General features: G+C 35.1%; 1 protein-coding gene and 2 non-coding genes across 3 annotated transcripts in view; 1 reads left to right on the top strand and 2 right to left on the bottom strand.

The window, feature by feature from the left end:
• The window catches only part of LOC143204717 (uncharacterized), a 70583-nt gene that overhangs the window by 1717 nt on the left and 45348 nt on the right, over positions 1–23518 (bottom strand). The window contains exons 4-12 of the mRNA XM_076417459.1: positions 13003–13157; positions 12788–12948; positions 11368–11503; positions 9710–9838; positions 9432–9653; positions 9098–9378; positions 6293–8297; positions 4691–4882; positions 1455–4633 (exon numbers count right to left, since the gene is read on the bottom strand). Coding sequence (XP_076273574.1) covers positions 1455–4633; positions 4691–4882; positions 6293–8297; positions 9098–9378; positions 9432–9653; positions 9710–9838; positions 11368–11503; positions 12788–12948; positions 13003–13157 — 6460 coding nt within the window. The remainder of the gene's footprint in view (positions 1–1454; positions 4634–4690; positions 4883–6292; positions 8298–9097; positions 9379–9431; positions 9654–9709; positions 9839–11367; positions 11504–12787; positions 12949–13002; positions 13158–23518) is intronic.
• On the bottom strand, positions 11594–11665 carry TRNAG-UCC (transfer RNA glycine (anticodon UCC)). Its single transcript has one exon. It is a non-coding gene; the product is annotated as a tRNA-Gly (tRNA).
• On the top strand, positions 11838–11909 carry TRNAG-UCC (transfer RNA glycine (anticodon UCC)). The gene has a single exon. It is a non-coding gene; the product is annotated as a tRNA-Gly (tRNA).

A 23518-nucleotide genomic window follows, 5' to 3' on the forward strand; every position in this document is an offset into this window, starting at 1 on the left:
TTATTTAACGGACCCAGGAATCTATTCTAGTTCGTTAATGAATGATCTTTATTCTTTATTTTTATTAATTACCAATAAACTAGAATTTTAAATCATATTTTATGCCAGCAAATTATAGTCTTTTAAATATAGTTAATTATCCGGAACATCTTCAACAGGATATTGCAATAGGAAAAATAACAATTAAGTGTTGTTTGATTTGGTGGGTTCGAAATTTTGTTTTTCAATTTGCGCATATTTTTATAATAAATGTAAAAATTGAAAATATTTCATTAAATATTACATTATCATGAATATCTTAAAGAATAAACATGTCGCTATATTCCCATCTAAGATTATATTATAACATTATTAATAATCGCCAGATATAAATAATTTTAATTTAGATTATTTCTGTGTTTGTTTCAATCAAGTGTATTTTGTTGATAAAATATCGATAAAATATTTTGTTAAATGTACTCAGGTAACTCAGACGAAAAAACTTGATTATAACTTGTCACTAACTAACACGTCAATTGAAAAGTCCCTGGCATCACACATAGATGGCGCTACCAGAATTAAATACATATGTTTTTTAGTTAGCTCTAACTCTCAAAAGATGCGTTTATAAAATTGACAGCTGTCGGATCATAAGTTTGTGAATTATAGCATTTTGAGTGAAGCAACTTTTGTTATTGTGAAAAAAATTGATAAAGAGGAATTTGGCGTGTTGATAATATATTGCTTTTGAAGGGAAAAAATACATTTAAAGCAAAACTCGACTTGGTGCCAAGTTACCGGTTATTGCCCCAGAAAAATCAAAAATCAAGGATTAATATGCTAGGTTTAGATGTGGTGAAATGAGCACCGAAGACGGTGAATGCAGAGGACTCCCAAAAGAGGTTGTTACCGAGGAAAACATTAAAAAAATCCACAAAATGACCTGCAATGACCGTAAATTGAAATTGAATGAAATAGCAGACACTCTAAAGATATCAACTGAACGTGTACATCATATCATTCACGATTATTTGGGTATGAGAAAGCTCTGTGCAAACTGGCTACCGTGCGAGCTCACTTTTGACCAAAAACAATGACGAGTTAATGATTCGGGAGCAGTGTTCGAAGATGATCAAGCGTAATAAACCGGAGTTTTTGCGTCGATATGTGACAATGGATGAAACATGGCTCCGTCGTTTCATTCCGAAGTCCAATCGACAATCATCCGAGTTGACTGATCTGAGTTCTCAGATCTCAAAAGAATGCTCGCTGGGTAGAAATTTTTGTCGAATGAAGAGATGATCGCCGAAACTGAGGCCTATTTTGAAGCAAAGAACAAATTGTACTACAAAGATGGTACCGAAAAGTAGGGTCGCTATAATCATATTGCCAAAAAAATGTGTTTTACTAGGCCGGAGACTTTTCAATTGACCTGTTATGCTTATGAAAAATAAAACTAATTTCATTTTTTTTACCTTAACACGTTTCCTGATACCGTATCCTTTAGGAGCCAGAGTTGATCCAGCCACATATACTTCTGGAGTTGGTGTAATTTCCACTATATTTTCTGGTGTCGAACTGTATGATGTTTTGATAACCTTGCCTAATCCCGTATCGTCGACCAAATATCCATCATCTTCATCATCCACGCTGTCGTCCTCGACTATGATAATCTTCTGATTTTTACGCAACTTTAATGTGTTCGACACGCAGGTACATTGAGCGCCCAATTTAGCCGACAAAAGTGGATGAGCGTCATTTTGCTTGATGATTGTTACTGGATTATAGAGTTTGGTTGATTCGAATGGAGCTGCGGTGGTGACCTTGACTCTTTGCCTAACAGGAACGCTGACTATTGGTGTAACTATTGGAGTTGCGGTAGTGCTAGTGATTCTAACTCTTTGTCTTACTGGGGAATAAGTTTTCGTTGCTAAATAATCCACGGTAGGCGTTTGTGCTGGTAAGTAGACTTTGCCAGCCGTCGTTACTTCGGGAGCCACATAAGCTTCCACTACTTTCGTCTTAGTAAATCTTGGCAGAGCACTGGTAACTCTAACAGTAGAGGTAACAGGTAAATAGGTCCTGCCAGGTTGGGGTGTGGTTGATTTCGCCAAATCAATATATCCATTGTACCGGTATTCGTCATCATTTGCAGAGAAGGAGTATTTTGATATCGGTCTTGCAGTACTGCTTATTATGTTAACTTCTGGTGCAAGGGTCGAGGAAACATATGATTCCGGAGTGGAAGAGAATCGACTATCATATACGGTCACAGTGGCTGGTGTGACTGATTGAATGTTCTTAGCAGCAATTGCTTGTACGGTAGTGACAAACGTTGGTTTTGGAGTCGATTGTACGTATTGAATAGCAACGTTTGGTTGTTTGTATTGAATCTTTTCGCCGAATACCACTTGTTTTACTCGTTCGAGTTCAGGGAACTCATGACCTTCAAGAGTATACTGACCAGATTGTTGATAATGAGCTTCTTCATTTTGATCATATCGACCAGTAACGTAAGCAGTCTTTTGCACGAATGGCTCTTCATGTATTTCCTGGTCATTGTAATTGATTATTTGAGGTCCTTCCTCAAAAGCCACCGCAGGTTTTGGATAGTGGTATCCTTTAGCACGTTCGCTTTGTTTTATGTTAAAGTAACTAGTCACAACGGCTGGTTTGTGTTCTTCTACAGTTACCGGTTGAGGTGTCGATGATACCAATTTATACTGAACTTGTTCTTTTTCTTCTACAACGATATTTGGCTGAGGAGTAGTTGAACTAATGAAATTGTAGCTGACAACAGCGGGCTTGGGAGTAGAATAAGTCACGGGAGTTCCTTCAAATTTAATAGATGGTTGGTCATAGGTGTATCCGACATTTTGTTCCTTGACATAAACTTCTGGTGCTGGAGTTTGACTTCCTATGTTGAAATAGCTGGATACAACAGCGGGTTGTGGACTTGGCTGAACTACAGCTATTGGTTTGGGAGTGGAGTATGTAATAGGTGTTTCCTCAAACTTCACTGCGGGTTTAGGATATCTATATCCGATATTTTCTTGTTCCAAAATTACCGATGGTTTTTCGGTAGAACTGCTGATGGAGAAATAACTTGGTGTTACTGCTGGCCTCAGAGGTTTTGATGTCGTACTTATGATTGGAATTTCCTCAAATTTGATCTCCGGTTTGGGATATTTGTATCCCACTTTTTCGACACGAGGAGCCTGAGGTTTAGTTTGAATATTAAAGTAGCTGGTAACTTGAGCTGGTTGAGATGGGACCTGGAATTTAATATCAGGTTTAACATAGCCGTATTCAACGTTCTCTTCTTGAGACACGTGGACCTGTGGTTTACTTTCTATATTGAAGTAACTGGTGACTTGAGCTGGCTGAGAGGGAGTTTCGAACTTGATTTCTGGCTTGGGATAGCTGTATCCAACATTTTCTTCTTGAGCTACGACCTGGGGTTTGGTGTCGATGTTGAAGTAGCTGGTAACAACAGCTGGCTGGGTTGGGGCAATGGGGGTTTCTTCAAACTTGATTGCCGGTTTTGGATAGTTATATCTCACTCTTTGATGTTCTAAAACAACATGGGGACGAGCAGTTGAGCTGACGATCACTTGTGGTTGTTCTTTGACTACAATGGGTTTCTGATAGACGTAGCCTTCATTTTGAACATTTACGTTTTGTTGTTCCGCATTGTTGTCGAATTTAAAGTACTGGTAACTGGTACCTCCACCGGGTTGATAAGAAACGTTTGGTCGTGGGGTTTGAGATACTCCAACAGCTTCTAGAGCTATGTCCTTGAAATTGTAAGATGTTTGTTGTTTATATGCAGGTTGTTGGTATGTATAAGTGGAAAGGAGTTGGGGTTGTTTAACCAGAGGAACTACCGGTTGAACGGGTTGGACAATTGCTGGCTGCTGATAGTGATATTGGGATACTATGGCAGGTTGTTGTTGTGCGTAAGTTTCCAGTACGTTATGCTCTCTGCCATGTTCAGATTCATAATAATAAGCTCCACTATTTGCCTCAGGATTTCGTATAGAAAATTTGGATATTACAGATGGACCACTGGGTGCACCTTCGAATGCAACTGCAGGCTTATTGTATAAGTAACCTTTATTCAGATTTATCTGTTCAGCTCCTTGAGTAAAACTGTAACTAGAAACAGTGGGAGCAGCAGGTGTGGAGGACACGTATACTTGTGGTTGTTCCTGAACAGTAACGGTAGGACGTGGAGTTGATACTGTCGTGTAAGTCGCCACTGAGGGTGTGTTATATTTAAATCCTCTATTGGTATCATATTTTTGGAAACTGCTTGAAGACACAGCACCATTAATATTAAGAATGGGCTTGTATGTGGAGTACGATACATCATCCTTGACATAATTCTCAACAATTCTCGCTGGTTTTACTGTGCTGGAAATATATACTTTAGGTTCTTCGGTACTAAGAGCAACAAACGGTCTTGCTGTTGATATTTGGATATTATTTAGTGGTTTATTGTAAACGTATCCACCTCGACTGGTATGATCTTGTTGGTAGCCTGGTGTGGTAACGACCACGTTAGCAAAACCTGAAGATATGTTCAATAATCCCAAGTCGCTGTGTGACTGGACTTTGTATTGTAGCTCTGGAACGTTGGCTATGACTCCACCTGTGAAAATAAATAATTGTGTTACATAATGTAATAGTTTACAAGATAGCTTATTACCTTTGAATGTTTCGAAGCCTACGCTAGTTTTGATACCTGGCACTGGAACGGATGTTACTGCAGGGATTGAAGATAGTGCTGGTCCTGAAGCAAATGTGGTAACCGAAACGGGTGATGGAGTACTGCTGTATGAAACGGTCTTGACGTCATCGACTTCCCCATTATTGGTAACGTGGATACCAGAGACGCTTCCTAATTAACAAAAAAATTATTAAATTACATTACAGTGCTGTCATTTAATAGTATGAAAGTTGTTATAATTTTTGTTAATAAATTATTATAGAAAATTAAACGTACAATGACTGTACATATATACATATGTGCAGTAATAATGTACATATTAAAACAAAGGAATGTTCTTCTTGTGATAATTTCTCCATCAGAAAAATATTTTTAATTATACAGACACCTATCATAACAAATTGTGTAGATTTTGGGGTTTTATAAGACATTGGTTGAAAAGGCCCGGGCCTAACAACGAAGACGCGTATTATTTGTTCAAAATTGTCTTTATTCATCAATGTAATTTCCATCAAGAGCCACTCATGATTATTCCAGCGCCGCTCTATCATTTCAATACTACTTCTGTAGAATGATTTATCTTTTGCCTCAAAATAAGCTTGTCACCAGTTGCTGTCTATTCAGATGACGATTGTTTTGATTCCGGATTCCGTTTGGACATCCATAAAACCAACGTTTTATTGGTGTTTATGATAGACCAGAGCCCTTATAATAGTTTTTAAGTCATTGCTTTGCTTTAACGGTATTTTTCCTATCAAGAAGCAGTGTAAAATTAAAACACGAAATTGTTTTTGATCAATGGTTTTGAAAATAATAAAAGTAGTGTCACTCTTTGTACAATAACTTATAAAGTTATAAGTGTATTATCATGAAATTTTAACAGCTTTCTTTCGAAGGTTAGTACTAACTGAACAAACTGTGAGGGCAATAAAACAAGCGCCATCTATGTATTCGGCCCGGGGTTTTCGAGCACATGTGTTACTCTATTTATATTATCATAAACATTTTGCTCAGCATTTGTGATACAATCACTCGAATATTTTTTCAATTTCCATTTCTGTTGATTATTAGTGCCATTATAAGAAAAATGGGCTTCATTCTCCATCTATTTTTGTTCCATAATTAATTGAACGAACCTATTACATTTTTTGGATGATTTCGGTTTATTTTTGAGATGAATAATTTAGTGTTAGAAGAAAACAAACATGTCATATGCTTCTTTGGGGATTCTGAGAAAGAGAGATAATTTTAGGAAAGAAAACTTAAGAAATAATTATTCTTCCAAAAATTCAAGAAATATTATTTTGACAAAGTGTGTGTGCCTATTTGATCTAACAAAATAATAATAGAAGATTAATATTGATCGAGAATGTTTGAAGATATATGACACCAACAGCAGCTTTTAATTGAGTAACATTCTCCCCAAACGCTGTATATGGATTAATATTGGCCTCTTAACTTTTTGATTATTTCTTGTCGAATTTTATAGGATGATATTCTAACGATATTTTGTATATAGCTCTACTACACAAAGCTATGATGAATTAAATATTGTCAAAATACTATTGAATGTTATCTTACCTACTGCAGAATATCCACCTCCAACGATGTTGACGTTACCAGCTATACCACTGCCACTGTTGTATTTTACATTTCCTCTGTATTGGTTGATACCAGCGGATTTTGAGCTTGTGATAATTTTACCACCTTCGTTACCGTGATATTGCACGAAACTTTGACTAGAGACTCCGCCATCTCCACTGGCTGGAGAATATTTAACACCGGCAGTTCCATCGGATGCGTATTTAGCTCCAAAGGTGTATTGGGCATTACCATTAAGGTTATCTTTAGCTTCAAATCCAACAATTCCGGGTTGATTTTCGAACTGTGTCACAGTTTTCTCGCCCAGTCCCGATATGTGGTTGTTGATTGCTCCCGCTGTAACGTATCGTGCTGAATTCAGTTGCCCATGAGCTTGCCCGTTCTTTTGGTATTGAACAACGTTGCTGTATGATTTAGAATCCTGATCGGCACCGGTAACTCCAACAGCTACGTATCCTGCTGAATTATCTTGATGGTCCAAAGCATTATCGTAAGAGCCTGAATGAGTTACTTGTGATACAATTCCGTTGATCTTGTGTGCGAGATTTAAGTCTGAGTTTCCTGTAATACCAACGGTTGTGTATCCCGCTGAATTATCTTGATGTCCCAAACCGTTATCGTAAGAGACGTGTGTAACCACTCCATTAGTCTTGTGTGCTAGGTTTAATCCTGAATCATGACCAGCTGCAACTCCAACAACCGCATATCCTGCGGAATTATCCTGTCCTGCTCCGCTATATACACCGGAGTGATCGGTTTGTGTAAATACTTGTCCCAGGCCAATGTTCTTCTGTTCCAAGTTTAAGTCACTGTTTTGACCAATGCCAACAGCTACATGGCCGACAGAATCGCCAGCTTGCTGACCTGCATTTATATATAAGCCAGAATGATCGGTCTCCGTCAAGATTTGACCTTCACCAGCATGTTTTAAGCCAGAACTTTGATCTACTCCCACCGATACGAATCCTGCTGAACCATCCTTATATTGTCCTGCACCGCCATATATACCAGAGTGATCGGTTTGTGTGAGAATTTGTCCGGCTCCAATGTTCTTTTGTCCAAAGGTTAAGCCTGCGTTCTGGTCGACTCCCACGGCAACAAATCTTGCGGAACCATCTATTTGTTTTCCTGCACCGCCATATATGCCAGAGTGATCGGTTTGTGTGAGAATTTGACCGGCTCCAATGTTCTTTCGTCCAAAGTTTAAGCCTGCGTTCTGATCGACTTCTACGCCAACAAATCCTGCGGAACCATCGTTATGTTGTCCTGCTCCAATATTCTTTTGACCAAAGTTCAAGCTAGCGCCTTGATCGTCTCCGACAGCAACAAATCCAGCAGAGTTTTGTTGAGCAGAATTGCCGTGATATTGATTATTATAACTGTAGGATCCCAATTTAGAATCCTTGTCCGCATCAGTAACACCAACAGCAACATATCCTGTTCCAATGGCTCCATCAGCAACCTTTACAAAGCCTGTATCTAGTTTACCATTCAGCAAGTAATCACCACCATTTGCTGTAACACCAGAATGTCCGTCTTGAGTTTGATATTGAAGCTGACCATGAAGATCTTGCGATAATAAATCTTGAGAATGTCCAGATTGGGAATAGGTGGCGCCACCAGTTCCAGTGCTTGAATAACCTCCAGCACCCTGAGGTTTTCCTCCGAAGTCTTGGGATATGGCGAATCCACCATTTCCAGAATAAGTTCCATCAGCTGATGATACTTTGTACAGGTCGGCATTTGCGTGTCCATCTTGACCAGCACCTCCGTGGTATTGGGTGAAGCTTTGTGATGACACAGCTCCGGCATTTCCAAAATGTCCGGCACCTGTTGCACCTGATCCAGCATAATATTGACCAGTAGCTCCATTGTAACCGGCAGCTCCGGTTTGGCTATATGTTCCATAAGCACCAGCATTGTGACTGTCAACATTTCCAGTCAGGTGAATGTTGCCGCTATTGCCGTGGTCATAAGCCGACGTCTAGAAACAAAAATATATTTGCAAATCATTAAATTAACATTAGGTTTATAAATAAATTTGAAAGGATTTCATCTCGAAACACCGATGTATCTTTTGAAGGTATCCACGAATCGATCTATTTTTTGGTATCATCAGCTTTGCTCTTCTCAGATAGGTCACGACTCATATCTCGGAATAGATAGCAATCAGAAGGAGCAAGGTTTGGAGAATAGGATCGGTAGAATGGATATGATGAGTACTTCTCATAATATTTCGAATTAGGTTTTAACCGGTTTTACAATATGTGTTCGAATGTTGCAATGTTGAAGTATAACATTGTTGCTGATACATCAATTGTAGTCGGTAGGGTAGCGATCTCTATTGATGGTTTCATCATGCAATGCCTTCAAATCCACGTCTTAAAATGATTTTGGCTGTCCAAAAGAATATGTAAATGCTTGATGGCATATAACTTGGTCACCATAAGAGTTAATTCAATTTGGTGAACGTTTTCGTAACTAGCATGCTGAAAATACTTAGTAAGTGAACTAGAACAAAATTTGTAATTCATAAGACCAAGTTTTGGTTTTGTCAAATAAGGAAATATGCAGCGGACAGTTGAAATATGTGAATGTTCGACAGCCTGTAACTCGGAAACCACAAAAAATAATTGGAGATTGTTGACACATACTGAAAAGTCAAATCTTTTGATGAGGCTTCAACATAAAGTTGGTTAGAAATGGACTCGATGCGGGTTAATATACAGTAACACCCTCAGTTGTAAAACCTTTAAAGTTATCATCCTGAAAATTGATACAAACCTGTGCGTTTTGACCGCCAAATTGATAAGCCGCCCCGTTATTTAATTTTAAAAGTCCGGCATTTTGCAATGATTTAATGGCGTTGTAACCAAGTCCGTTTCCAATGATGTAACCACCGTCGTTCTTGTAACCGGAACCAAGGATACTGCCGTCTACGTTACTGTAAACTGTTGAAATGGGTTTTTCGATGTGACCAGAAAGACCGCCCAGTTTAACGGTGCCCAAAGCACCCAAACCATCGTAGTTTTGCAATAGCAGTCCTGCAGGTACAACTCCTGAAACTAATATAAGATGTTATTGTCAGAAATATTGATGTTAAAATCAATCTCAATACCTTTTCCTGAGTATCCAGTGGTGCCGTATCCATAAACTGAATCAATTCCAACTCCATATGCACCTGCGCATTTTGGCACCAACCAGGGCCATTCACAAACTAAACGATCGCCATCAAACACCAAACCGAACGGACATCTGAACTCGTAGGCTGATAATGGAGACTTTCCGTGATCGAGACAGGCGAAGAACCATCGACAGTTCTCTGGATCGGCGTAATATCCTTGAAAAAAAAATACAAGTATGGTTTCACTCAACTGACAAAGTGGTGAAACATACCAGGTTCAGATGGACACTCGAATCTTTCTTTTGGTACTGGAGCAATTTCACTACTACCAGAACATGGTGTTCCATGGGGAAGACTTCCAGGCCATACGCAAACTTCTACTCTTTCGTCGAATGCCAAACCTGAAGTTAAATATATTTAAAGTTAATCGTTCGTTATGTTGGTGATAATATATTAAACTTGTTGATGTATTTAATAAGCATTAGTTAAAAACAATTGGCATGTACAATATACCAATTTGTATGTTTACTGTTGAATATAAATACTCTCCACTAGAAAGAATATGTAAATGTTCGATGGCCTATAACTTGGTCATCATAAGAGTTAATTCAATTTGGTGAACGTTTTCGTAACCAGCATGCTGAAAATACTTAGTACGTGAATTAGAACAAAATTTGTAATTCATAAGATCAATTTTTGATTTTCTCAAATAAGGAAATATGCAGCGGATAGTTGAAATATGTGAATGTTCAACAGCCTGTAACTCGGAAACTATAAGAGATAATTCAATTTGGAGAACGTTTTTGTGTTCATACTTCGACGAAATGACAAATATCGAAAAGTCAAAACTTGTGATGAGGCTTCAACATAGAAGAACTAGAAGAAGTCCTTCACATAGAGAAGTCCACTAGAATTCCTCAACATTTCCAAAATCTTATAATTTTTTTATAACATCTTTATGCTTAATTACACGGTATACTCTTTATATAAGTTCGTATGGTTTGGTTCGCTTCAATTGTGGCTGATTTGAATTTTTAGTGCAATCCCACATTTGCACCCCGTAGGTCCAAATTGGCTTTATAATTGTCTTATAGATCAACCTCATTGATTTTATATCAAGTCGAGAGTATCTTCCGACCAACCAGTCTAGTTGTTTTATTTTGGTTCTAATATGTTTGGCTTTTTGTATAATATGATGTATAATATAAATGAAAATAAATTAATTATTAAAGAGAAAATAGAGTTTCTAGTAATTGCTATGGTGCTTATATAGTGTCGACTATAGTCGACTCGACTAGAACTCTTCAATACCCCTAGAATATTATAAATGCTTCATATTAATTTGTAGCTACAGAGAAAATAGATATTTCACTTTATGGGTAATTTTCAAGAAATGTTTCGTAAAGTAAAACGTACGTTTAAAACGTTCGTAATCCAGATGACACTAAAACCGCCTTTTCAATACATTTTTTTAGTTTGTTTCAATCGCTATGCCATGAGTGCCAGACGTTTGATTGGTTCATTTCATTTCTATGGTGCAATTGTTGTTTTTTATTTTGGGGGCCATTTTCTGCGTCCAGTCCCTGATTAGGTTACAATTAAATTTAGTTCGTTGGAATACATATTCGTTCTACGATGTGTAATAGAATGTATAGAAAACAAAATGAGTCATCGTTTTCCTTTTAAAAAATGCTCGACTCTGTTTTAAAAATATATAGTTCATGTAGAAAATCCCAAATATATACATAAAGATACATCTTTTTTTACAGAGTTAATCTATATTTCACCTTATTACAAACAAATAGGCGACGGTGGTAAAAATACTGTCTTATATTTAAAGTTAAAAAAGAGCGGGTTTTAACAAAAATATAACAATCTTGATAAATAGCTCATTGAACTACTACAATTTTGGATAAATTAATGAATTTACCTGCAGGACAGTCGAATTCGAATACATTGTACTCTTCTTTGTGTTGGTTAAATTTGACGCATCGATAGAATCTGTTACATGATCTGGGATGAACAAAATATCCTTGTCTGGAACACTGGAACTCTGTTCTGCTGTCCTATAACAAAAAAATACGATGAGTAATATTTACAACGTACATATAGATATTTAACATAAAATATAAATGTAAACAATTTAAAAAAAGTTCTGCGATGGCCGGGAATCGAACCCGGATCAACTGCTTGGAAGGCAACTATGCTAACCATTACACCACCATCGCACATATTCATACAATGAGGTGATAGGATTAACAGGAGATATCTGTTCCGCTCGGTTGGATCTCAAATCTGGTGAAAGGAAGTTTATTAAGTACCAGCTGATAAAATAATTTTGTTTTTTAAGTGGTACAGTTGGAACGAACTATTCGTGTTTGGGAAATTCGCTGACAAGTTGCGATGGTGGTGTAATGGTTAGCATAGTTGCCTTCCAAGCAGTTGATCCGGGTTCGATTCCCGGCCATCGCAAAACTTTTTTAAAAATTATTTGTATATACGTATATTGCAATTGCATTATAAAGCAATTGTTCCTCGGTATTTCAGTTCTTCAACTTTCTTAATAACCAAATAATTAGAAATCAAATTTCTTTAAAAATGTTTAGGCATATCATGATTTAATAATTATATTATTATACTTATTGCTACTATTATATAATAACAATAATAATAATTAATGTTGCATTTGTGAATTATTTACAAAAGGTAATAGAGTTCATAATATTTCAAAATAATGTTTATACAAATGAAGAAGAATTTATAATAAAAATATAAAAATCAAATTAAATATAATATTTAAAGATTTGCTTGGTTCCAGTTGTTTCTTCTTTTGTTTACTCTTTACTCAACAAAAATCAATATTAGTTTGTGGATATTATAGACTTGTACGCATGTATATTTGTCGTTTATGTTATTTAATTATTACTTACATCGGATTTATTGTTTCCATGTTATATTTGCAATATTTTCTATTTCTAGCCCTAAACACTCATATAACTTAATATGGTTAGCATTTTTATTGTATTTATTTTCATTTTTTATTAACTTCTCTAGTCTCTTTTACTAGTATACAGCTCCAAATATATTAGAGGAATTATAATTATATATAGGTATCAAATATATAGGTCTTGACAAATTTTATAAATACATAATAAAGTATCAAGACTATATATATATATATATATATATATATATATATATATATATATATATTTGTAGCTTCTAATTTAGAGTCAGTTTTTAAAAATAAAGTAACTACAAACCTGAAATTACATTTTTGTATACATTGAAATCAAATATTATTATTCAATTAAAAAAATGAAGCATGGAACTAGAACAACTCAACTTACTTGTCTGACAATATGAATCTTGCCTTCTGTATCAATAATTCTAGATATTTTGTATGGGGACAGTTCTACAGAGTCCAATGATTTGGTTGGATTCTCTAGAATTTCTCGTTCGAGCGAATGCAAAACTGCTCCTCTGGGTGCTCTGGCTTGCCTGGATAATCCTAAATAAAGAAATTATGTAAAATCACCGTCGAAATTATATTCCAATGCGTTACCATTGTAGGCTGCTTCCAAGATAGTGTATCCACATTTAACTCCACCATCTTGACCTAAATCCTTCAGAGCTAAACCGGCCAAACCACGAATTCTAGCATACTTGGCTTTGATGTCCATAGATTTTGAATCTTCGAAAGCAATCCATTGATTTTTACTGAAAAACAGACAATACATCATAAATATTTCATCATATAACTTTCAATATCAATAACAATAATACATGTGTAATACAACAGTAAATGGATCATGAGCTTTTTTAAGGAAATAAATAGTGAGATTTTAATGAAAATATATTTTTATTGTTATTTTCTATTAGCGGATGGGGACATTTTTAACATAATCACATGCTGAACAGGACAGTGTTTTAAGAAAAATAATTTTGTGTTGTTTGTTTTGACGGATGAGAAGAGTCAATAGAACTTTGTGGAAGGACAAGAGTGAACAATTTGGATTGCAAAACCTATATATGTGGATAGCGTTCAAATATACTTTCAAGAAGTATATAAGAATGAAAAAATGTTCAAAAGGGACTATTCAGATACATATTATATTATTTACTTAACTATGTCCCCGTTCCAAAAGTTTTTTTTGTGACAATGTTTTTTTTTCATATATATTAAGTATGGAACTTATAGTATAAAAGTATATAGTACCTTGTATTTCTCAATATATTTCGTAGATATTGTTTAGTGTGAGTATTAGTACTTTAGGAAATAACAATTATTGTATTAAATTTGAGGCAATAACGAAACAAATTTTCACAAGCTAAATTACATGTATTTTCATATGAAATCTTCTGAAAACGAACAAACCTGTATTAATGTGATTCGAAGAAACTGTGATTTCCATATATAATATTTAAGATCTTCAATTATTACAGTATTTCAATTAACACAATATTTCTAGTACATTCTCATTTAATATTATTCCATAATTGTTAAACGTCCATCGTCAGATTAGACAGTATTTTTAAAAATTTTTTAGTGTTCAAACGTTGTTTTCAAGTAGTATTTATATTGTTATTATGATCTGTGTATTTTTATAAATAAAAATTAATTACATAAGATATACTTTTTTATTTTGTCGATAAAATACTCCCGCTTGCAGCGCTCTCTGTGGTTCTGAAGCGCATAATTTAATCACAACTCTTTATATGAGATATCGTCTTCTATATGTCTAAAGTGAACCCTCACTGATACTGGCTTCACTTTTCAGTATTTATCATTTCGTCCAAGTGTGAATGAACATTTTTTTCAATGTATTGAAAATGTCTGAATTTGTCCGAGTAAATCGTATTTGCTATTGGTATCGATTATCATTTTAAAGTGCCCAGGAAATCACCAGGCTACGATTTAATAACAGGAGATTTACTGCAAAAACTACCAAGAAAGGGAATTATAAAACTCACCAACTTGATCAATACAGCATTTGGATTAAAACATGTAACAGACATTTGGAAATTGGCGGAAATTATAATGATCCCAAAACCTGGGAAGTCACCAAACGAAATAAAATCCTATAGACCTATATCACTGCTGCCAGTAATATCTAAGGTTTTTAAAAACAACTGTTGAAAAGAATAAAACCGATCATAGTGAGAAAAAACCTCATACCAACACGCCAGTTTGGGTTTATTAACAAACACTCAACAATTGACCAGGTCCACAGAATAACAGATGTTATTGAAAAAGCTTACGAAAGTCAAAAAGTATGCTCAGCTATATTCTTAGATGTAGCACAAGCCTTCGATAAGGTTTGGCATGAAGGCCTTGTTCATAAACTACAGAAAATGTTACCAAAACAACACACCGAACTATTAAAATCATACATTACAACCAGAATGTTAAGAAGAACCTTACTCTACAATAAAAGAAGCTACAGCAGGTGTACCACAAAGAAGTGTACTGGAACCAATGCTTTATATATTTTACACTTGTGATATACCACAAATGGAAAATATCACGATGGCTACATTTGCTGATGATACTGCGATTGTAGTTGTCGGAGACAATAGTGAAGAAGCCTCACGAAAATTACAACAGGCAAGTGACAATATAAATAATTGGACACAAGCTTGGAAAATAAGAATTAATGAAAGTAAATCTGTACATGTGCAGTTCACCTATAGACCGTACAATATATAACCGCACCAATAACATTAAATAACACTGTCATTCCATATAGCAACAACGCTAAATATCTCGGAATGAATCTCGATGCAAAACTTCCCTGGAAGGAACATATAAAGAAGAAAAGAAAGGAAATGGAATTAAACTATAGGAACATGTGCTGGCTAATTGGAAGAAAATCACAATTATCAGTACATAATAAATTGCTATTATATAAGCAAATATTGAAACCCATATGGACATACGGAGTTCAATTATGGGGATGTTCTGCAAAGAGTAACATAATAAAATACAAATTTTTCAGAACAAAGTCCTGAGAGTTATTGTGGGTGCACCCAAATACTATAGGACTGATTACCTACATCGAGACTTTCAGATACCCACAGTCAGTTAAGAAATCAAGAGAATTGCAATGAGGCATGAGGAAAGACTCCATTCTCATACGAATATTGAAATATTACAACTATTGGATACCATCAGAACAGGACACAGACTCAAAAGAATCAAACCATCTGATCTTGTGTAGTGTTGTGTAGTGAGGGGCATAAATTAAAAAATTCAACAGTAACGTATATAAACATTATTTCACCAGAGACTGAGTTAGGACCGATGGGTCCTCCTAGTTATATACCTGGATTTAAGTTAGCATAAAGACAAATTGTAGGTTAGACGGAAACGACTAGTAACAATGTATTAATTAAATAATAAAAAACATTTAAAGTGGTTGTTTTGGCACCAAAGAGAAAGATCGTCCTGGATAGCCAAAAGAAATGTGAATACCGGATCTAAAGACATTACTTGATGATTAACATTACTTTATTGGCTACAATTGATGAATTTGAGCTAAGCACTGGACGAAAAACCGTATGATTAAAAGCAAAGACACAACAATGTTATTCTTCAGTATAATAGCTCTCGACCATATGTCGTAAAACTGGTGAAAACACACTTGATAACATTAAAATGGGAAATACTACCTCACCCGCCGTATTCTCCAGACCTTGCTCCTTCTGATTAATACTTGTTCCAACATGTGAGTCATGTTCAGTCTGAACGGCGCTTCACTCATGAAGTTACCAAAAAGTGGATCGATTCACGAATAGCCCCGAAATATAAATCGCTCCTTCGAATAATAAATTGTCTGAAAGACGAGAAAAAGTATCTACTATCGATGGACATTACTTTGAATAATATATATAGTCAATCAATGTCTGATCACATTTTGCTATCGCTACCTGGCCCCCTGGCGTATTTGAAATATGGAAAAGCCCTTATAATCGGTCACTGGTTAAAAGAGAAGGTAATTGGCAAATACAGTATGCTTTCATCTTAAATAGGGCGAACCGGGAGGTCCTAATTCATTCATGAAATTCACGACAAATCTTAAGTCAAGTTTGAGAAGGCTAGATAGAAAAAACCTAATTAAAAATCGCCTTGTTCACTTAATTGTAATTAGTGTAAATTAATTAGATAAAGCTTCATTAATTCGCCAGAAAGTCTATCTGAAATCGTTAGCTGTTATCAAACAAGGCGCAAGGTGCATCGTCCATAAATACCAAATAGAAGGGCCTCGAATGAGAGCTCTCGAAGAAGTTCTCCAACGACGACGGGAGAATTAATTTTTATTAACAAAACCTTCGAATTTTAGGAATCGTTTAAAACTAATATTAGACTTAGACCGGTAACTTTTCATCCGTTACGTTATACGAAAATCAATAAATAATAAGCGTAAACCTAGTACATCGACTAACAGCAACACAATCCCTTCGTTTACAATTACCGTTCTAAAACAACGTCTTCCTTTCTCCCTCTAATTTCCCTTTTCATCGTTACAAATTATCTAACAAAAGCGAAATCATTAAACCGGTGACTTCATTAAAATCGAAACCGAACAATAAAAACAAAACCAGAACGAAACAGCGCCGGAGACGGTAGAAAGTGTTCGTTCCTCGTCGGCGTCGACCATTGTCAGGGTTCCGTATCGATCGGTCTTTCCGTCACGGTGCCAGTGCCCACCACGGGCAATGTCGTATTAGGAGAAGCAAGCCTGGCGCAATGTGGAACGAGAAGTTGGGTAATTTCGACCAGAATTCGGTGCTCGTGTACACGCGAGACCGAGACTGGTTTAAACATAATTTTTATATCAGATCGACTTGAGAAAGTAGTTTTCGTACGTAAATGTGACACTTACGGTTTTTTCAGGTATTTTAAAAGGGAATGTGGTTTACGAGGATCATTATTTATATTTTGAGAATTGGCAACATTGTTGTCATGTGAGTCCATTTGACGGTTCCATCGTAAAGTTTGACATTTTTGACGATTACGTACTCAGAACATTTTATCGCACGGACGCTGTTTGTTTATTTTATATTTAGTTGTCAGTTTCGTCTCGGCAAAAAATGGAACTCAATCGTGACCATTTTCGTCTGATGATTTTTGACGATTTTCGATATGGATTATCACAACAAGAGTGCATCAGTCAACTTAATTTAAATTTTGGCAATAAAGCTCCATCAAAAACCACCGTGTATCGCCGGTCTAGTGAATTCAATCGTGGTCGTAGTTCGCTGGCTGACGAATTTCGTGAAGGTCGTCCAAAATCAGCTGTTGGGCCAGAAAACATCGATCCTGTGTGCGAAATGATTAAGCAAGATCGGCATGTTACCTATTGTGAGATTGAGGTATCCCTAACCATTAGTTCCACCAGCATATATGCGATTTTACATGAACACTTAACTGTGCGAAAGTTATGTTCGCGTTGAATCCCACACAATTTGACAATCGCTCAAAAAAGGCTCGTGTCGATTGGTGTAAAGAACTGCTTAAGAAATTCAATCGCGGTGCTTCGAAAGACGTTTAGAAAATCGTGAAAGGTGACGAATCAATGGATATATTCGTATGAGCCCGAAAGTAAGCAGCAGTCGACTGTCTGGGTGTTCCAAGATGAACCAAATCCAACAAAAGTTGTTCGCGCACGAAGCAAAATGGGGCCTGTTTCTTCGGAAAAACTGGTCATATTGCAACAGTGCCTCTAGAGGATCGTAGAACAGTAAATTCTGATTGGTACCATTTGTTTGCCAGAAGTCTACGGTGAAAGAAGGAAAACAAACAAGAGACGCCGGATTGTTCTGTATCAATCGAGGGACAATGCCATCTCTCACATATCGGTTCAAACAAGATACTATTTGAGCACTCAAAACTGGGAAAAAATTTTCGTCGAATGAAGAGGTGATCGGCGAAATTAAGGCATATTTTGAAGCAAAGGACAAATCGTACTACAAAAATGGTATCGAGAAGTTGGAGGGTCGCTCTAATCAGTGTATTACCCTTGAAGAGAATTATGTTGAATAAAAAAACTAATTTTGCCAAAAAAATGTGTTTTACTATGGTAGGCCGACGACTTTTTAATTAACCTGTTATGAAGGCACCTAAAAAAAGAGTAGGTTACTTTTAGGGTGGCCATAAAAATATTTTTAGGTAATCATAAAGACTAACTGTAAACAAATATTTAAAATAATGCTAAAACATTTCAAGCCTTAGGTTGCTTAATGAGTATAAATGTACACTCTCTTCAACCTCAACTAGTTTCCGCAAAATTTAGAACATTCGTGTAAAGAGTATGGTGAACAATTTCAGTAAGATATTAAAGAAATGGAGATGAGATACCAAGGAAGGTAGAGTGTTTCAATGATATCAGACTACTAAATGATGCTTCAGAGAGACCTTCCATATTCTTTCCACAAGCGAAAATGTACAAAGAGGAGCTTTATCGGGAAAAAGGAAAAGTTATAGAGTGTGCTTGTCAACGTATATTAATAATTTGCAAATAAAATGATATGTTTCAGTCCTATTCTCTTTTATTTTAATATAATAACTCGTTTGACATAGTTATCCAAATGGTATCATCCTATGACAAAAAGGAAGTCATTTTCGGATTCAGAACACCCAAAAGCATAAAGATTACGTCCTTACGGTGTCTCCACGTGTTTTGATTAGCGATATCTAATGAAATCGATGAAACGCTAAGTATAAATGTTGACAACTGTTAAACTACCTAACCCAACTGTTAAAACAATGGTTTTGGTTAGCGTTAGGAACAATCGACTGTTTAGTAATTGACTACTTTTTACTATCGACTGTTTCAGTCCGACTGATTTTGTTACTATTTACTATCGACTATGTCACTTGTGTACTTTTAGTTACTATTTTTGGTTCTTTTAGTTTCATTCGACTGATTTTTAAAATTCTGGCTCTGTCGTCCTAGCCGCGACCTTGACAAAAATGTAGTTAGAATAGTGAATGATAAATAGTAAAATGATTTGACAGTTTTTATGGCAATAATAGGTAATGTTTCGATTACTCTCTCGATTTTTGTTAAACAATATTTCCGTTCAATAATAAATAAAGCATTTACTTTATTTAAAAAAGCTTTAGTAGTTATTGTGCGATCATTTTTAATTATATCATAAATTACTTTTTTCCATGATTTAATAGAAGGGTAATAGGCATATATTTAATTTTTATTTAGTATTTATGATTATTGTATATCTTTAGTTTTTAGGTTTTGTTTAAGTTATATTGTATTGTCTATTTATATTATAGCATATTATTTGAAATTAGCAATTAGCATATTAAAATAGGATAAAACATTTGTGGGATATTATTCCATTCTATAGAAAAAATCCATTACTTTTTACAGATCCACAGAACATTCAAATATAAAAGTAATTTTACTTCCTTTATAATGAAATTATTAATTGCATGTTAATAGTATTCAGTAATTTTTTTCCTTTTCTTTTTTAAAGTTAGTACGTGAAGGAATATGTACATCTCCGTCTCGCTTATACTACCGTTGGAAAATATAAGCACAAATAAAATTAACTGCTCCAAGTAATTATCTCCGTCCTTTGCTCTCTCACAATTTATACTGGAAAGGGTTTGTACATCTTCGTCTGGCATCACGAACTAAAAAAAAAGTCAACCGTGCATTTGACTGAAAACAGTAATTACTTTACTATTACTTATTACTATTTTCAGTCGCTAGTTTTTTTGACTATCGACTGTTTCAACTGTTTTCACTCGATAGCTATTTTTATTATTTGATTTGAGGAAATCTGCTGCCGAAGTTCATTAAACCTTTTGAGAAAATTACGATGAAGTTGTATCTTCATGTCACAATTGTCGGTTTTGATTTAAAATATTTAGAAATTGTGATTTTGATGGAATGATGAAGATAATGAATTTTAAGAACCGTTTGAAAATTTATGTTTAAAGTAATATATTAATTAATAGCATCAAAAGAAAATTCTCTTCAAGCCTAATGTATACAATAAAATTTAATTCTTAGATGAAAATTAATTTTAAAATAATTGCATTGGACGGCGTAATATAATCATATAAAGAGCGTTTCGTTTTCGGCTTTTTCTGTAATTGAACAATGCCTCAACATAGATAACGTTAGTGATTACGATTGGATTAACATGATCCTTGAACTGCAAGAAAAACCGTCGTTAGACAATGAAATATAATGATGGCAACATATAGGCTAATTGACCTGTAAGACCAAAGATAGCGTCATAGGTAAAGAAGCAATAAAAGTAAAATGTACTTAAAATTAGTGTAGAATATAAAACTAACGAATAGATTTGTAAAAAGATTAGAAATTTGTCAAAATCGTTGTAATATATAAATATATTTATATCCTAGTAATATTCGTTTAATAATGGTAATACGAATGGCCACTTTTTTATATCTCAAGAATAGAAGAAATTAAGTGCTGCTCAGACAGCTCACTACTCCTAAGTCAAAATAAAGGACAACAAATTTGAAGGAGTCAAATCTGGAGAATACGATGGATGGGGTAGCACTTCTAACTTTAATGTTTCCGAGTATATTTTCTTTCTGAATGAGTCATGTTGAAGAATGAAATTGTTGTGTTTTTGCTAGTATGCAGGCCGTTTTTAGCACAGTGCTTGACTCAAATGAATAAATTACAGTAGATAGCTATCTCCACTGATCCCAATCCCACAGAAAGCGATTCTGTATAAAATGCTAGTGCGTCCAATCTGCCTCACAGGTGTCGTACAGGTATGTCTCGGAGAGACAACTTGAACTACTCCAAGCGTTCCAATCCAAAAATGTCCGCGCGTTACTCGAAACCCCATGGTTTATGAGGAACGTCAATACACACCTCGAATCAGGCATCCCATTTGTGAACGCAGGGTCTCTGTCGGCCGCAAAACAATCATATTCCGAATCTGAAGCGACATCAGCCGAAGACTATTTGGTTCTAGCTAGTAATTCTAGTAAATGAATATCCAACGATTATTTCATCCAGTAATGCCTTAAAATCCTCGTCTTCAAATTTGTTTAGCTGCCCAGAACACTCTTTGTCCTCAGTAACAAAATTACCACTTTTGAAACGTCAAAACCAATAGTCACATGTTAAAATCGATGAAGCATTTTTGCCATACGCTTCACAAAGAATCCGATGGCCTTTAGCCGCCTTTTTATTAAAATTTAAGTAAAAAAGTTAAACTTCCCGCAAATGCGATGTACTCTATACAAATTCCGACAATTTTGACGAAGTGGCACATATTGAAAGGCGGAATCTGTCAGTGAGGCTTCAACATGAAGTTCGTTACAAATGTACCCGATGCGATTTAAGAGACAATAATCATATCTGTTGTAAATCATGTAAAATTAATTTACAGGCCTGATATATGTTAGTAAATCCTCAGGTGCTAACAATTAAAAAAATCACAATCCAACTTGAGAACGTAAACCATTGAAAACAACTTTCCAATCAACCCTAATATTAATGACCAATTAATAAAGCGGCTTAAAAATTGTAATGATGTGAGTTACGCGACGTGACAACTTATTGACAACGATTAATTTATATAAATCAATTAAAGCCAACGGGCGACGCGAACATTTAGATCGCGTTTCGTAATCGAACGTCTCAATTTTACATAATCCGTATCATTTTGTTTAGGTCGACATCTTTCTCTTGACCAAACCCATTCGGTTACACGCCGATTAACATAATAATGCGACCCGGCCACAACTCTTTGCATAATAATTAAAAATTAAATAACACATTTATAACCACGGCTGTCGACCAATTACCCATATTCAGGTTCTATTCGGAATGGAGCGACGTCTATTATTTAGGTTATTGTTTGTTGTTGATGTTGTTACGTTTAGGTTGCGTACGTATAGTCTATTAAAATTTTTTTAATAATGCGTTATCCTTGTAGTACAGTTTGGCTTTGCCATACAAAAAAATTTGAATATAATTAAAATAATTGAACAAACATATTACAAACAAATTCACAAATTGATAGCGGCTTTAATAGATTATTTCGAAAAGGAACGAGATAATGCAGGCCCCCTTTTGTGGGTAAATTCCGTTTAGACAGGTAACTTGATGATATTAAATAACATAAGACCCTACAAATTTATTGAAAATGTTTTTAGCGGGTTGCTGCCGCGGTAAATACTAGTATTGGTACTGTGAATAACATCGATTACAAAATGAAGAATAATACGTTAGATTCACCCAAGGAAACCTGTTTACATAAAAACTGGGTAGCGAATCTTGACCATCTTGGTATTGGCTCTATTCGAAACCAAATATACGAAATGTACAAGAACAGTAAGTATACAAACTACTTTATTGATATAAACATAATTTAATAAAATTATTTTAGAGAAAATTGTCTGTCTGGATAGTATATATAAAATAATTAGGGACATGCAGCTTTTTGAGGGATATCAGACATAGTTTCATACACTCTTATAGGGTTTAAATGGTGTAAAGATAATCTTCGTAGAGGTTTAATGGAACTTCCAGACATTGCATTAAAAAGAATTAAATTTTCAAAAGCATAAAATAAGACCAATAAAGATAAACTATTTGAATTTGTGTAACTTGACGAAACTTGAGTATTTCAAAATGGTTCATTGTGGCACTCTTGGCAAGACAGTAACAAAAAAAGACAACAAAAATTGATGGAAGAAAATAATAGTTACAATAGCATTCGATTAGGTTTTGTTGATCATTATATTTATTATCAAAAAGTTTTAAAGAAACGTTTCCTTAAACAGCTAAAGTTTCACTTTAATTATTGTGATTATTTTGATTAATTATTCTTCTTTCTGGGTAATATTTAAGAACGAACTCTCAAAATACGTCAGGTGTTAGTACTGTCATTCTTGCCTAATCTAGTGAGTAAAGACGTCTTGATAGCAATACTGTGGTATGTTGGAATGTCTATTCGATCTCAACCAGTGCAACGTTGAATAGCTATGCGCGTAATATTCAATCCGTATGTATCAATTTCAATAAATGCTATTCCATAAGCATTCTTAAACATCTTCC

Source organism: Rhynchophorus ferrugineus, unplaced genomic scaffold (genome assembly GCF_030347505.1).
Source record: "Rhynchophorus ferrugineus isolate W39M unplaced genomic scaffold, kcgeb_rfMv2 rfM1, whole genome shotgun sequence".
NCBI classification, from domain to species: Eukaryota; Metazoa; Arthropoda; class Insecta; order Coleoptera; family Curculionidae; genus Rhynchophorus; species Rhynchophorus ferrugineus.